We start from the raw sequence: 15,527 nt of genomic DNA on the forward strand, positions 1-15,527 counted from the left end.
GCATTAGGACGGAATAGCTTTTCACCACCTGAGGAACATTGCTAATGTGTGGCTGTTTTTCTCTCAGGCTGATACAGAGAGACTCATCCGTGCTTTGACTACAAACAGGCTGGACGACTGTGATGCTCTCCTGTCTGGTTTAACCAAGGAAGACATTGGTCAACTGCAAAACATACAGAATGCTGCAGCGTGGGCACTGGCCATGATCATGTTGAACGATTTTGTGCGTTTCTGTCAGTGTAAAACTATCAAGCTCACAACTAAAACTTTTGTCGCTTTTGCCGCCCGCCACTAGCACCACCACTAGCACGCCACTAGCACACCACTAGCACGCCACTAGCACGCCACTAGCACCACCACGCCACTAGCACACGCTAGCGTCGCTTGAATGTTCCCAGAAATAGAAACACAATTGCAGCTAACTCGCGGCGATCCCAGTGACGTCCCAGAATAAGGCGACAATATTAAAATGACCAAAAGAGTTCGGGGTCGGCTTTGTGTTTTCATTTTTACAACAGATTTTTTTTTTTTAGGATACTTGTATCGTCACAGCCCTAAAACACACTCGTTACTTACTTCCTGTCTTCAGGGTGTGTTCCAGCTTGAGTCCAGCTGTCCGTCAGAACACCACCTGACAGGAACTTACTCTTGATGTCCTGAACCGTCTGCTCCATGGGGACTAAGGAGTTAGAGATCTGCACAGAGAGACAACAAATCAACCACAGCCCTGGGGGAGGCTGAGAGACAACAAATCAACAGCAGCCCTGGGGGAGGCTGAGAGACAACCAATCAACAGCAGCCCTGGGGGAGGCTGAGAGACAACCAATCAACAGCAGCTCCAGAGATGGGAGGCTGACTGAGAAGATAATAGCCAGAGGCGGGGCCAGAGGGAACAGAGGCTGAGTGATAGGTTAAGGGGTGGGGCCAGAGGGAACATAGGTTAAGGGGCGGTGCCAGAGGGAACAGAGGCTGAGTGATAGGTTAGTAGCCAGGGGCGGGGCCAGAGGGAACAGAGGCTGAGTGATAGGTTAGTAGCCTGGGGGCGGGGCCAGAGGGAACAGAGGCTGAGTGATAGGTTAAGGGGCGGGGCCAGAGGGAACAGAGGCTGAGTGATAGGTTAAGGGGCGGGGCCAGAGGGAACAGAAGGTACTTACAAGGACTATTTTCTTCCTCATGTCTGAGATCTCATCATATTCTGACGACGACAACATATTGGCCTGCATTAACACCTCGTACCTGGGAGAGGAGACAACAACATATTGGCCTGCATTAACACCTCGTACCTGGGAGAGGAGACAACATATTGGCCTGCATTAACACCTCGTACCTGGGAGAGGAGACAACATATTGGCCTGCATTAACACCTCGTACCTGGGAGAGGAGACAACAACATATTGGCCTGCATTAACACCTCGTACCTGGGAGAGGAGACAACAACATATTGGCCTGCATTAACACCTCGTACCTGGGAGAGGAGACAACAACATATTGGCCTGCATTAACACCTCGTACCTGGGAGAGGAGACAACAACATATTGGCCTGCATTAACACCTCGTACCTGGGAGAGGAGACAACAACATATTGGCCTGCATTAACACCTCGTACCTGGGAGAGGAGACAACAACATATTGGCCTGCATTAACACCTCGTACCTGGGAGAGGAGACAACAACATATTGGCCTGCATTAACACCTCGTACCTGGGAGAGGAGACAACAACATATTGGCCTGCATTAACACCTCGTACCTGGGAGAGGAGACAACAACATATTGGCCTGCATTAACACCTCGTACCTGGGAGAGGAGACAACAACATATTGGCCTGCATTAACACCTCGTACCTGGGAGAGGAGACAACAACATATTGGCCTGCATTAACACCTCGTACCTGGGAGAGGAGACAACAACATATTGGCCTGCATTAACACCTCGTACCTGGGAGAGGAGACAACAACATATTGGCCTGCATTAACACCTCGTACCTGGGAGAGGAGACAACAACATATTGGCCTGCATTAACACCTCGTACCTGGGAGAGGAGACAACAACATATTGGCCTGCATTAACACCTCGTACCTGGGAGAGGAGACAACAACATATTGGCCTGCATTAACACCTCGTACCTGGGAGAGGAGACAACAACATATTGGCCTGCATTAACACCTCGTACCTGGGAGAGGAGACAACAACATATTGGCCTGCATTAACACCTCGTACCTGGGAGAGGAGACAACAACATATTGGCCTGCATTAACACCTCGTACCTGGGAGAGGAGACAACAACATATTGGCCTGCATTAACACCTCGTACCTGGGAGAGGAGACAACAACATATTGGCCTGCATTAACACCTCGTACCTGGGAGAGGAGACAACAACATATTGGCCTGCATTAACACCTCGTACCTGGGAGAGGAGACAACAACATATTGGCCTGCATTAACACCTCGTACCTGGGAGAGGAGACAACAACATATTGGCCTGCATTAACACCTCGTACCTGGGAGAGGAGACAACAACATATTGGCCTGCATTAACACCTCGTACCTGGGAGAGGAGACAACATATTGGCCTGCATTAACACCTCGTACCTGGGAGAGGAGACAACATATTGGCCTGCATTAACACCTCGTACCTGGGAGAGGAGACAACATATTGGCCTGCATTAACACCTCGTACCTGGGAGAGGAGACAACAACATATTGGCCTGTATTAACACCTCGTACCTGGGAGAGGAGACAACATATTGGCTTGCATTAACACCTCGTACCTGGGAGAGGAGACAACATATTGGCCTGCATTAACACCTCGTACCTGGGAGAGGAGACAACAACATATTGGCCTGCATTAACACCTCGTACCTGGGAGAGGAGACAACATATTGGCTTGCATTAACACCTCGTACCTGGGAGAGGAGACAACATATTGGCTTGCATTAACACCTCGTACCTGGGAGAGGAGACAACATATTGGCCTGCATTAACACCTCGTACCTGGGAGAGGAGACAACGACATATTGGCCTGCATTAACACCTCGTACCTGGGAGAGGTGACAACGACATGTTGGCCCGCATTAACACCTCGTACCTGGGAGAGGGGACGACGACATATTGGCCTGCATTAACACCTCGTACCTGGGAGAGGAGACGACGACATATTGGCCTGCATTAACACCTCGTACCTGGGAGAGGTGACAACGACATATTGGCCCGCATTAACACTTCGTACCTGGGAGAGGTGACAACGACATATTGGCCCGCATTAACACCTCGTACCTGGGAGAGGAGAAAACAACATATTGGCCTGCATTAACACCTCGTACCTGGGAGAGGAGAAAACAACATATTGGCCTGCATTAACACCTCGTACCTGGGAGAGGAGACAACAACATATTGGCCTGCATTAACACCTCGTACCTGGGAGAGGAGACAACAACATATTGGCCTGCATTAACACCTCGTTCCTGGGAGAGGAGACAACATATTGGCCTGCATTAACACCTCGTACCTGGGAGAGGAGACAACATATTGGCCTGCATTAACACCTCGTACCTGGGAGAGGAGACAACAACATATTGGCCTGCATTAACACCTCGTACCTGGGAGAGGAGACAACAACATATTGGCCTGCATTAACACCTCGTACCTGGGAAAGGAGACAACAACTACAACACCTACTGCTGGTTCTATCCTCTAAGGATTTGGAGGGGAAAAGTGTCTCAACAAATCAAAGTGTGTACTCACAGCTGCTCTGTCCTCTCCAGGATCTGAGCGCAGTAGTGACAGACGTGGATGACCTCTGACTTCTTATGTACCATCTCGCTGTAGTCCTCCTTCATTAACTCACTGAGACAGAGAGACAGACAGAGAGACAGACAGACACATTGACATTATGTATCATCTCGCTGTAGTCCTCCTTCATTAACTCACTGAGACAGAGAGACAGACAGACAGAGACAGACAGACACATTGACATTATGTATCATCTCGCTGTAGTCCTCCTTCATCAACTCACAGACAGAGACACATTGTTCAATTCATTTGATTGCAGATCAAATGTGGCACCAACATACACAGACCCATTGACAAAAGTTACATTGATTTCTACAGAACACCAGTTGAACAGTGTACCAGTTGACAGAGGGGTATATCAGGTGAACAGTGTACCAGTTGACAGAGGGGTATACCAGGTGAACAGTGTACCAGTTGACAGAGGGGTATACCAGGTGAACAGTGTACCAGTTGACAGAGGGGTATACCAGGTGAACAGTGTACCAGTTGACAGAGGGGTATACCAGGTGAACAGTGTACCAGTTGACAGAAGGGTATATCAGGTGAACCAAGTTGACAGAGGGGTATACCAGGTGAACAGTGTACCAGTTGACAGAGGGGTATACCAGGTGAACAGTGTACCAGTTGACAGAGGGGTATACCAGGTGAACAGTGTACCAGTTGACAGAGGGGTATATCGGGTGAACAGTGTACCAGTTGAGAGGTATACCAGGTGAACAGTGTACCAGTTGAGGGGTATACCAGGTGAATGTGCTGGTTGTCTGGTGCATTGTAAGGTTTGAGTTAACAGGACTTACATCAGTCCCCTGACTCCCTTCCTGACCAGCTCCTGACAAACCAACAGGGAGTCTGAGGTCTTCCACAGGTGGCCCACGTCTCCTGCAAACGTCTGGACAACGGAGGAAGACATTTTAGGATATTAGTTAGAGGCACCACACACTCCATCCTCCCCCTACGGACACACAGCTTCTGTTTGGGGGGAGATAGGTTAGGATTCAGCTAGTGGTGATGCTGCAGAGCTGCCTCCAGAACATGAGTCATCTCAATAAATGGCAACCTGCCCATGTTGAGCTACATGTTGTTTTGTGGTTTTACTCAGGGTGAGAGTCTTTCGCTGCACTCGCATTAACATCTGCTAACCATGTGTATGTGACAAATAAAAAAAAATTGATTTGAGTCTGACGGACATCTAGCGGATCTCGGTTACCTTGGCATCGCTGGCATAACCTTTACACTGCCTTCACAAAGTATTCAGACCCCTTGAATGTTCCCACATTTTGTTACATTACAGCCTTATTCTATAATGGATTCAAATGTTTTTTACACACAATGCCCCATAATGACATCACAATGCCCCATAATGACATCACAATGCCCCATAAAGACAACTCAGAAACAGTTTGTTAAAATAAAAAAAACGCAAATATCACATTTACATAAGTGTTCGGACCCTTTAATCAGTACTTTGTTGAAGCACCTGTCAGAGATTTACAGCCTCAAGTCTTCTTGGGTATGACGCTACAAGCTTGGCACACCTGTATTTGGGGAGTTTCTCCCATTCTTCTCTGCAGATCCTCTCAAGCTCTTTCAGGTTGGGTGGGGAGCGTCGCTGCAGAGCTATTTTCAGGTCTCTCCAGAGATGTTCGATCGGTTTCAAGTCCGGGCTCTGGCCGGGCCACTCAAGGTCATTCAGAGACTTGTCCCGAAGCCACTCCTGGGTTGTTTTGGTTGTGTGCTTAGGGTCGTTGTCCTGTTGGAAGGTGAACCATCACCATTCAAGTTGTAGAAACATCTCAAGGATGATCAATGGAAACAGGATGCACCTGAGCTCAATTTCGAGACTCATAGCAAAGGGTCTGAATACTTTTGTTAATAAGGTATTGTTTTTAATTTAATTTTTATAAATTTTCAAAAATGTCTAAAAACCAGTTTTCGCTTTGTCATTATGGGGTATTGTGATGTATTATGGGGTATTGTGATGTCATTATGGGGTATTGTGTGCAAATTGATGAGGATTTTTATTTATTTAATCCATTTTAGAATAAGTAACTGTAACGTAACAAAATGTGGAAAAGGGGAAGGGGTCTGAATACTTTCTGAATGCCCGCAGCATTAACCGATAGTTACCTTGGCATAGCTGGCATAATATATAGTTACCTTGGCATTGCTGGCATAATATATAGTTACCTTGGCATAGCTGGCATAATATATAGTTACCTTGGCATAGCTGGCATAACATATAGTTACCTTGGCATAGCTGGCATAATATATAGCATAATATATAGTTACCTTGGCATAGCTGGCATAATATATAGTTACCTTGGCATAGCTGGCATAACATATAGTTACCTTGGCATAGCTGTCGTAATATACAGTTACCTTGGCATAGCTGGCATAATATATAGTTACCTTGGCATAGCTGGCATAATATATAGTTACCTTGGCATAGCTGGCGTAACATTTAGTTACCTTGGCATAGCTGGCATAACATTTAGTTACCTTGGCATAGCTGGCATAATATATAGTTACCTTGGCATAGCTGGCATAATATATAGTTAGCTTGGCATAGCTGGCATAACATATAGTTAGCTTGGCATAGCTGGCATAACATATAGTTAGCTTGGCATAGCTGGCATAACATATAGCATAATATATAGTTACCTTGGCATAGCTGGCATAACACATAGCATAATATATAGTTACCTTGGTATAGCTGGCATAACATATAGCATAATATATAGTTACCTTGGCATAGCTGGCATAACATATAGTTACCTTGGCATAGCTGGCATAACATATAGTTACCTTGGCATAGCTGGCATAACATATAGCATAACATATAGTTAGCTTGGCATAGCTGGCATAACATTTAGTTACCTTGGTATAGCTGGCATAATATACAGTTACCTTGGCATAGCTGGCATAATATACAGTTACCTTGGCATAGCTGGCATAATATATAGTTACCTTGGCATAGCTGTCGTAATATACAGTTACCTTGGCATAGCTGGCATAATATATAGTTACCTTGGCATAGCTGGCATAACATTTAGTTACCTTGGCATAGCTGGCATAACATTTAGTTACCTTGGCATAGCTGGCATAATATATAGTTACCTTGGCATAGCTGGCATAATATATAGTTAGCTTGGCATAGCTGGCATAACATATAGTTAGCTTGGCATAGCTGGCATAACATATAGTTAGCTTGGCATAGCTGGCATAACATATAGCATAATATATAGTTACCTTGGCATAGCTGGCATAACACATAGCATAATATATAGTTACCTTGGTATAGCTGGCATAACATATAGCATAATATATAGTTACCTTGGCATAGCTGGCATAACATATAGTTAGCTTGGCATAGCTGGCATAACATATAGTTAGCTTGGCATAGCTGGCATAACATATAGTTAGCTTGGCATAGCTGGCATAACATATAGCATAATATATAGTTACCTTGGTATAGCTGGCATAATATACAGTTACCTTGGCATAGCTGGCATAATATATAGTTACCTTGGCATAACTGGCATATTATATAGGTAACCTTGGTTTCCAAGATGGCGTAGCAGTAAGTCGTCCTGTCTCGTGTCCCTTGTATATATCGTATATTTTTCGTTTTTTACATATTTTTCTTCGCATATCTCTTCAAAAACATTTTGCTAAACCTAAGCTTCCAAATACTCTCCTGCAACCCGCCTCACCCAATGTAGCTATTTTTCCTAAAGTATTTATATTTACTTCGGAACCGGAACCCCTCAACTGAAGCTAGCCAGCTAACCACCAGCTATGCTAGCGGTCTTCAGCTAACCGGTCATCAGCTAAGCTAACCTTTAGCTCGGAAAGCTCTCGCCAGCTCGAACAACGCGACTCTAACCAGAGCATAACGGACCTATTTATTTTTCATCCCCGGATTCATCCCCGGATTCCCACCGCAAACGGAACATTTTTCAGCTGGATCTTCACAACTAGCTATCTAGCTAAACCGCAACCCCGGATGATTACTCCTGGCTAGCGCTTCCACCCACTTAGCGTGAAGCTAGCCCGGCCAGCGCACCTGTACTACCACCGTAGCATACTCCTGGGCTACAATACCCGGGCCCACGACCGGTCTATCGATGTCACCGCATGAAGAGGAATAAACAGACTCACCCCATCGCGACGTCCCCCAAAGGCCAACTCTCTAGCCCTCGCTATCTCCCTGCTTGCTAAACTCGGCCTGCTAACTGCTAGCTTGTCTAGCCCCGGTCCGCTAACTGCTACCTTGTTTAGCCCGGGCCTACGAACTGTTAGCTTGTTAGCACAGGCCTGCTAACTGCTAGCTTGTTTAGCCCGGGCCTACGAACTGTTAGCTTGTTAGCACAGGCCTGCTAACCGTCTGAATCGCCGCGTCCCAAACACGCACCGGACCCATACTCACTTTCTATCTCTTTTTGATTTTTAATCTGTTTATACCTTTCCGGAAACCTGCCTCACCCAATGTGACACGGAATCGCTATTATTTTTATTTTTAGAACACACTCAAGAACCTCCAGAAGCCAACCAGCTAACTAGCTTCAAGCTATTTAGTCATTGTTAACTTTTTTCAACCTGGATAACACTCGGCAGTCCAACTCCCCTGCCCCATCCACCGCTGCCCCCTGGACACTGATCTCTTGGCTACATAGCTGATGCACTCTGGACTGTCCATTAATCACGGTACTCCATTCTGCTTGTTTATGTTTTATCTGTCGGCCCCGTTGCCTAGTCAACGCCATTTTACCTGCTGTTGTTGTGCTAGCTGATTAGCTGTTGTCTCACCTACTGTTTAAGCTAGCTTTCCCAATTCAACACCTGTGATTACTGTATGCCTCGCTGTATGTCTCTCTCAAATGTCAATATGCCTTGTATACTGTTGCTCAGGTTAGTTATCATTGTTCTAGTTCACAATGGAGCCCCTAGTTCTACTCTTCATACCCCTGATAACTCCTTTGTCCCACCTCCCACACATGCGGTGACCTCACCCATTACAACCAGCATGTCCAGAGACACAACCTCTCTCATCATCACCCAGTGCCTGGGCTTACCCCCGCTGTACCCGCACCCCACCATACCCCTGTCTGCACATTATGCCCTGAATATATTCTACCATGCCCAGAAACCTGCTCCTCTTATTCTCTGTCCCCAACGCTCTAGGCGACCAGTTTTGATAGCCTTTAGCCGCACCCTCATACTACTCCTTCTCTGTTCCGCGGGTGATGTGGAGGTAAACCCAGGCCCAGCATGTCCCCAGGCACCCTCATTTGTTGACTTCTGTGATCGAAAAAGCCTTGGTTTCATGCATGTCAACATCAGAAGCCTCCTCCCTAAGTTTGTTTTACTCACTGCTCTAGCACACTCTGCTAACCCTGATGTCCTTGCTGTGTCTGAATCCTGGCTCAGGAAGGCCACCAAAAATTCAGAGATTTCCATACCCAACTATAACATCTTCCGTCAAGATAGAACTGCTAAAGGGGGAGGAGTTGCAGTCTACTGCAGAGATAGCCTGCAAAGTAATGTCATACTTTCCAGGTCCTTACCCAAACAGTTCGAACTACTAATCTTGAAAATTACTCTCTCCAGAAATAAGTCTCTCACTGTTGCCGCCTGCTACCGACCCCCTCTCAGCTCCCAGCTGTGCCCTGGACACCATTTGTGAATTGATCGCCCCCCATCTAGCCTCAGAGTTTGTTCTGTTAGGTGACCTAAACTGGGATATGCTTAACACCCCGCCAGTCCTACAATCTAAGCTAGATGCCCTCAATCTCACACAAATCATCAAGGAACCCACCAGGTACAACCCTAACTCTGTAAACAAGGGCACCCTCATAGACGTCATCCTGACCAACTGGCCCTCCAAATACACCTCCGCTGTCTTCAACCAGGATCTCAGAGATCACTGCCTCATTGCCTGTATCCGCTACGGAGCCGCAGTCAAACGACCACCCCTCATCACGGTCAAACGCTCCCTAAAACACTTCTGTGAGCAGGCCTTTCTAATCGACCTGGCCCGGGTATCCTGGAAGGACATTGACCTCATCCCGTCAGTTGAGGATGCCTGGTCATTCTTTAAAAGTAACTTCCTCACCATTTTAGATAAGCATGCTCCGTTCAAAAAATGCAGAACTAAGAACAGATACAGTCCTTGGTTCACCCCAGACCTGACTGCCCTCGACCAGCACAAAAACATCCTGTGGCGGACTGCAATAGCATCGAATAGTCCCCGTGATATGCAACTGTTCAGGGAAGTCCGGAACCAATACACGCAGTCAGTCAGGAAAGCTAAGGCCAGCTTCTTCAGGCAGAAGTTTGCATCCTGTAGCTCCAACTCCAAAAAGTTCTGGGACACTGTGAAGTCCATGGAGAACAAGAGCACCTCCTCCCAGCTGCCCAAAGCACTGAGGCTAGGTAACACGGTCACCACCGATAAATCCATGATTATCGAAAACTTCAATCAGCATTTCTCAACGGCTGGCCATGCCTTCCGCCTGGCTACTCCAACCTCGGCCAACAGCTCCTCCCCCGGCAGCTCCTCGCCCAAGCCTCTCCAAGTTCTCCTTTACCCAAATCCAGATAGCAGATGTTCTGAAAGAGCTGCAAAACCTGGACCCGTACAAATCAGCTGGGCTTGACAATCTGGACCCCTATTTCTGAAACTATCCGCCGCCATTGTCGCAACCCCTATTACCAGCCTGTTCAACCTCTCTTTCATATCGTCTGAGATCCCCAAGGATTGGAAAGCTGCCACAGTCATCCCCCTCTTCAAAGGGGGAGACACCCTGGACCCAAACTGTTACAGACCTATATCCATCCTGCCCTGCCTATCTAAGGTCTTCGAAAGCCAAGTCAACAAACAGGTCACTGACCATCTCGAATCCCACCGTACCTTCTCCGCTGTGCAATCTGGCTTCCGAGCCGGTCACGGGTGCACCTCAGCCACACTCAAGGTACTAAACGATATCATAACCGCCATCGATAAAAGACAGTACTGTGCAGCCGTCTTCATCGACCTTGCCAAGGCTTTCGACTCTGTCAATCACCATATTCTCATCGGCAGACTCAGTAGCCTCGGTTTTTCGGATGACTACCTTGCCTGGTTCACCAATTACTTTGCAGACAGAGTTCAGTGTGTCAAATCGGAGGGCATGCTGTCCGGTCCTCTGGCAGTCTCTATTGGGGTGCCACAGGGTTCAATTCTCAGGCCGACTTTTTCTCTGTGTATATCAATGATGTTGCTCTTGCTGCGGGCGATTCCCTGATCCACCTCTACGCAGACGACACCATTCTATATACTTTCGGCCCGACATTGGACACTGTGCTATCTAACCTCCAAACAAGCTTCAATGCCATACAACACTCCTTCCGTGGCCTCAAACTGCTCTTAAACGCTAGTAAAACCAAATGCATGCTTTTCAACCGATCGCTGCCTGCACCCGCATGCCCGACTAGCATCACCACCCTGGATGGTTCCGACCTTGAATATGTGGACATCTATAAGTACCTAGGTGTCTGGCTAGACTGCAAACTCTCCTTCCAGACCCATATCAAACATCTCCAATCAAAAATCAAATCAAGAGTCGGCTTTCTATTCCGCAACAAAGCCTCCTTCACTCACGCCGCCAAGCTTACCCTAGTAAAACTGACTATCCTACCAATCCTCGACTTCGGCGATGTCATCTACAAAATGGCTTCCAACACTCTACTCAGCAAACTGGATGCAGTATATCACAGTGCCATCCGTTTTGTCACTAAAGCACCTTATACCACCCACCACTGCGACTTGTATGCTCTAGTCGGCTGGCCCTCGCTACATATTCGTCGCCAGACCCACTGGCTCCAGGTCATCTACAAGTCCATGCTAGGTAAAGCTCCGCCTTATCTCAGTTCACTGGTCACGATGGCAACACCCATCCGTAGCACGCGCTCCAGCAGGTGTATCTCACTGATCATCCCTAAAGCCAACACCTCATTTGGCCGCCTTTCGTTCCAGTACTCTGCTGCCTGTGACTGGAACGAATTGCAAAAATCGCTGAAGTTGGAGACTTTTATCTCCCTCACCAACTTCAAACATCAGCTATCTGAGCAGCTAACCGATCGCTGCAGCTGTACATAGTCTATTGGTAAATAGCCCACCCATTTTCACCTACCTCATCCCCATACTGTTTTTATTTATTTACTTTTCTGCTCTTTTGCACACCAATATCTCTACCTGTACATGACCATCTGATCATTTATCACTCCAGTGTTAATCTGCAAAATTGTAACTATTCGTCTACCTCCTCATGCCTTTTGCACACATTGTATATAGACTCCCCTTTGTTTTCTACTGTGTTATTGACTTGTTAATTGTTTATTCCATGTGTAACTCTGTGTTGTCTGCTCACACTGCTATGCTTTATCTTGGCCAGGTCGCAGTTGTAAATGAGAACTTGTTCTCAACTAGCCTACCTGGTTAAATAAAGGTGAAATAAAAAATAAAAAAAAAAAAAAATATACAGTTACCTTGGCATACCTGGCATAAACTATAGTTACCTTGGCATAGCTGGCATAATATACAGTTACCTTGGCATAGCTGGCATAACATTTAGTTACCTTGGCATAGCTGGCATAATATATAGTTACCTTGGCATAGCTGGCATAACCTATTTGGTACCTTGGCATAGCTGGCATAACCTATAGTTACCTTGGCATAGCTGGCATAACCTATTTGGCACCTTGGCATAGCTGGCATAATATACAGTTACCTTGGTATAGCTGGCATAATATACAGTTACCTTGGCATAGCTGGCATAACCTATTTGGCACCTTGGCATAGCTGGCATAACCTATAGTTACCTTGGCATAGCTGGCATAACATATAGTTACCATGGCATAGCTGGCATAATATATAGCATAATATATAGTTACCTTGGCATAACATATAGTTACCATGGCATAGCTGGCATAACATATAGCATAATATATAGTTATCTTGGCATAGCTGGCATAATATATAGCATAATATAAAGTTATCTTGGCATAGCTGGCATAATATATAGTTATTGGCATAACTGGCATAATATAAAGTTATCTTGGCATAGCTGGCATAATATATAGTTACCTTGGCATAGCTGGCATAATATATAGCATAATATATAGTTACCTTGGCATAGCTGGCATAATATATAGTTACCTTGGCATAGCTGGCATAATATATAGTTACCTTGGCATAGCTGGCATAACATATAGCATAATATATAGTTACCTTGGCATAGCTGGCATAATATATAGTTATTGGCATAGCTGGCATAATATATAGTTACCTTGGCATAGCTGGCATAATATACAGTTACCTTGGCATAGCTGGCATCCAGGTCCAGATCGTAGCGAGGCTGGACTTTAGGAGGACTCGCTGTGGAGATCAATAGAGACTGAGGTTAACAGACAGACAGACACGTAGGCCCGTTAACCTCCATCTCCGTCCGCCCGCCCGTTAACCTCCGCCCGTCGTTAACCTCCGCCCGTCGTTAACCTCCGTCCGTCGTTAACCTCCGTCCGTCGTTAACCTCCGTCCGTCGTTAACCTCCGTCCGTCGTTAACCTCCGTCTGTCGTTAACCTCCGTCTGTCGTTAACCTCCGTCTGTCGTTAACCTCCGTCTGTCGTTAACCTCCGTCTCGTTAACCTCCGTCTGTCGTTAACCTCCGTCTGTCGTTAACCTCCGTCTGTCGTTAACCTCCGTCTGTCGTTAACCTCCGTCTGTCGTTAACCTCCGTCTGCCGTCTAACCTCCGTCTCCGTCGTTAACCTCCGTCTCCGTCTGTCGTTAACCTCCGTCTCCGTCTGTCGTTAACCTCCGTCTCCGTCTGTCGTTAACCTCCGTCTCCGTCTGTCGTTAACCTCCGTCTCCGTCCGTTAACCTCCGTCTCCGTCTGCTTCGTTAACCTCCGTCTCCGTCTGTCGTTAACCTCCGTCTCCGTCTGTCGTTAACCTCCGTCTCCGTCTGTCGTTAACCTCCGTCTCCGTCTGTCGTTAACCTCCGTCTCCGTCTGTCGTTAACCTCCGTCTCCGTCTGTCGTTAACCTCCGTCTCCGTCTGTCGTTAACCTCCGTCTCCGTCTGTCGTTAACCTCCGTCTCCGTCTGTCGTTAACCTCCGTCTCCGTCTGTCGTTAACCTCCGTCTCCGTCTGTCGTTAACCTCCGTCTCCGTCTGTCGTTAACCTCCGTCTCCGTCTGTCGTTAACCTCCGTCTCCGTCTGTCGTTAACCTCCGTCTCCGTCTGTCGTTAACCTCCGTCTCCGTCTGTCGTTAACCTCCGTCTCCGTCTGTCGTTAACCTCCGTCTCCGTCTGTCGTTAACCTCCGTCTCCGTCTGTCGTTAACCTCCGTCTCCGTCTGTCGTTAACCTCCGTCTCCGTCTGTCGTTAACCTCCGTCTCCGTCTGTCGTTAACCTCCGTCTCCGTCTGTCGTTAACCTCCGTCTCCGTCTGTCGTTAACCTCCGTCTCCGTCTGTCGTTAACCTCCGTCTCCGTCTGTCGTTAACCTCCGTCTCCGTCTGTCGTTAACCTCCGTCTCCGTCTGTCGTTAACCTCCGTCTCAGTCTGTCGTTAACCTCCGTCTCAGTCTGTCGTTAACCTCCGTCTCAGTCTGTCGTTAACCTCCGTCTCAGTCTGTCGTTAACCTCCGTCTCAGTCTGTCGTTAACCTCCGTCTCAGTCTGTCGTTAACCTCCGTCTCAGTCTGTCGTTAACCTCCGTCTCAGTCTGTCGTTAACCTCCGTCTCAGTCTGTCGTTAACCTCCGTCTCAGTCTGTCGTTAACCTCCGTCTCAGTCTGTCGTTAACCTCCGTCTCAGTCTGTCGTTAACCTCCGTCTCAGTCTGTCGTTAACCTCCGTCTCAGTCTGTCGTTAACCTCCGTCTCAGTCTGTCGTTAACCTCCGTCTCAGTCTATGTAAAGTCCTGTTTCCCCCAAAGGATGATCTTTTGATCTTTTCGGGTGCTGTAGGTGTCCTGGATAGCAGGTAGTTTTCCCCCTGTCTGCCTCCCGCAGCACAAATACAGGAAACACTGAAGGGCTGAACACAATTTAAACACAACATGCAACAATTAAAGATTTTAGAAGGAAATCAGTCAATGGAAATAAATTCATTAGACCCTAAATCTGTGGATTTCACATGACTTGGAATACAGATATGCATCTGTTGGTCACAGATACCTTACAAAAAAGCAGGGGCATGGATCAGAAAACCGGTCAGTATCTGGTGTGATCAGAAAACCGGTCAGTATCTGGTGTGATCAGAAAACCAGTCAGTATCTGGTGTGATCAGAAAACCAGTCAGTATCTGGTGTGATCAGAAAACCAGTCAGTATCTGGTGTGATCAGAAAACCGGTCAGTATCTGGTGTGATCAGAAAACCAGTCAGTATCTGGTGTGATCAGAAAACCGGTCAGTATCTGGTGTGATCAGAAAACCAGTCAGTATCTGCTGTCACCACCATTTATCTCATGCAGCGTGACACGTCTCCTTCGCATTGAGTTGATCAGGCTGTTGATTGTGGCCTGTGGAATGTTGTCCCACTCCTCTTCATTGGCTGTGTGAAGTTGCTGGATGTTGGCAGGAACTGGAACACGCTGTCGTACACGTCGATCCAGAGCATCCCAAACATGCTCAATGGGGTGACATGTTTAATGAGTATGCAGGCCATGGAAGAACTGGGACATTTTCAGCTTCCTGG

At 47.1% G+C, this 15,527-nt stretch overlaps 1 protein-coding gene across 1 annotated transcript in view; it reads right to left on the bottom strand.

Moving 5' to 3' along the window:
* Positions 1 to 13,208, bottom strand: part of LOC112240934 (serine/threonine-protein kinase TBK1-like) — a gene marked incomplete at its 5' end in the record, with an annotated part of 44,372 nt that extends 31,164 nt beyond the window's left edge. Inside the window, 5 exon segments of the mRNA XM_042314004.1 lie at positions 577 to 695; positions 1,155 to 1,236; positions 3,743 to 3,844; positions 4,588 to 4,679; positions 13,150 to 13,208. Of these exon segments, the coding sequence (XP_042169938.1) occupies positions 577 to 695; positions 1,155 to 1,236; positions 3,743 to 3,844; positions 4,588 to 4,679; positions 13,150 to 13,208 (454 nt within the window).
* Between the last annotated feature and the right edge of the window lie 2,319 nt (positions 13,209 to 15,527).

Source organism: Oncorhynchus tshawytscha, unplaced genomic scaffold, assembly GCF_018296145.1.
Source record: "Oncorhynchus tshawytscha isolate Ot180627B unplaced genomic scaffold, Otsh_v2.0 Un_contig_5704_pilon_pilon, whole genome shotgun sequence".
Lineage (NCBI taxonomy): Eukaryota > Metazoa > Chordata > Actinopteri > Salmoniformes > Salmonidae > Oncorhynchus > Oncorhynchus tshawytscha.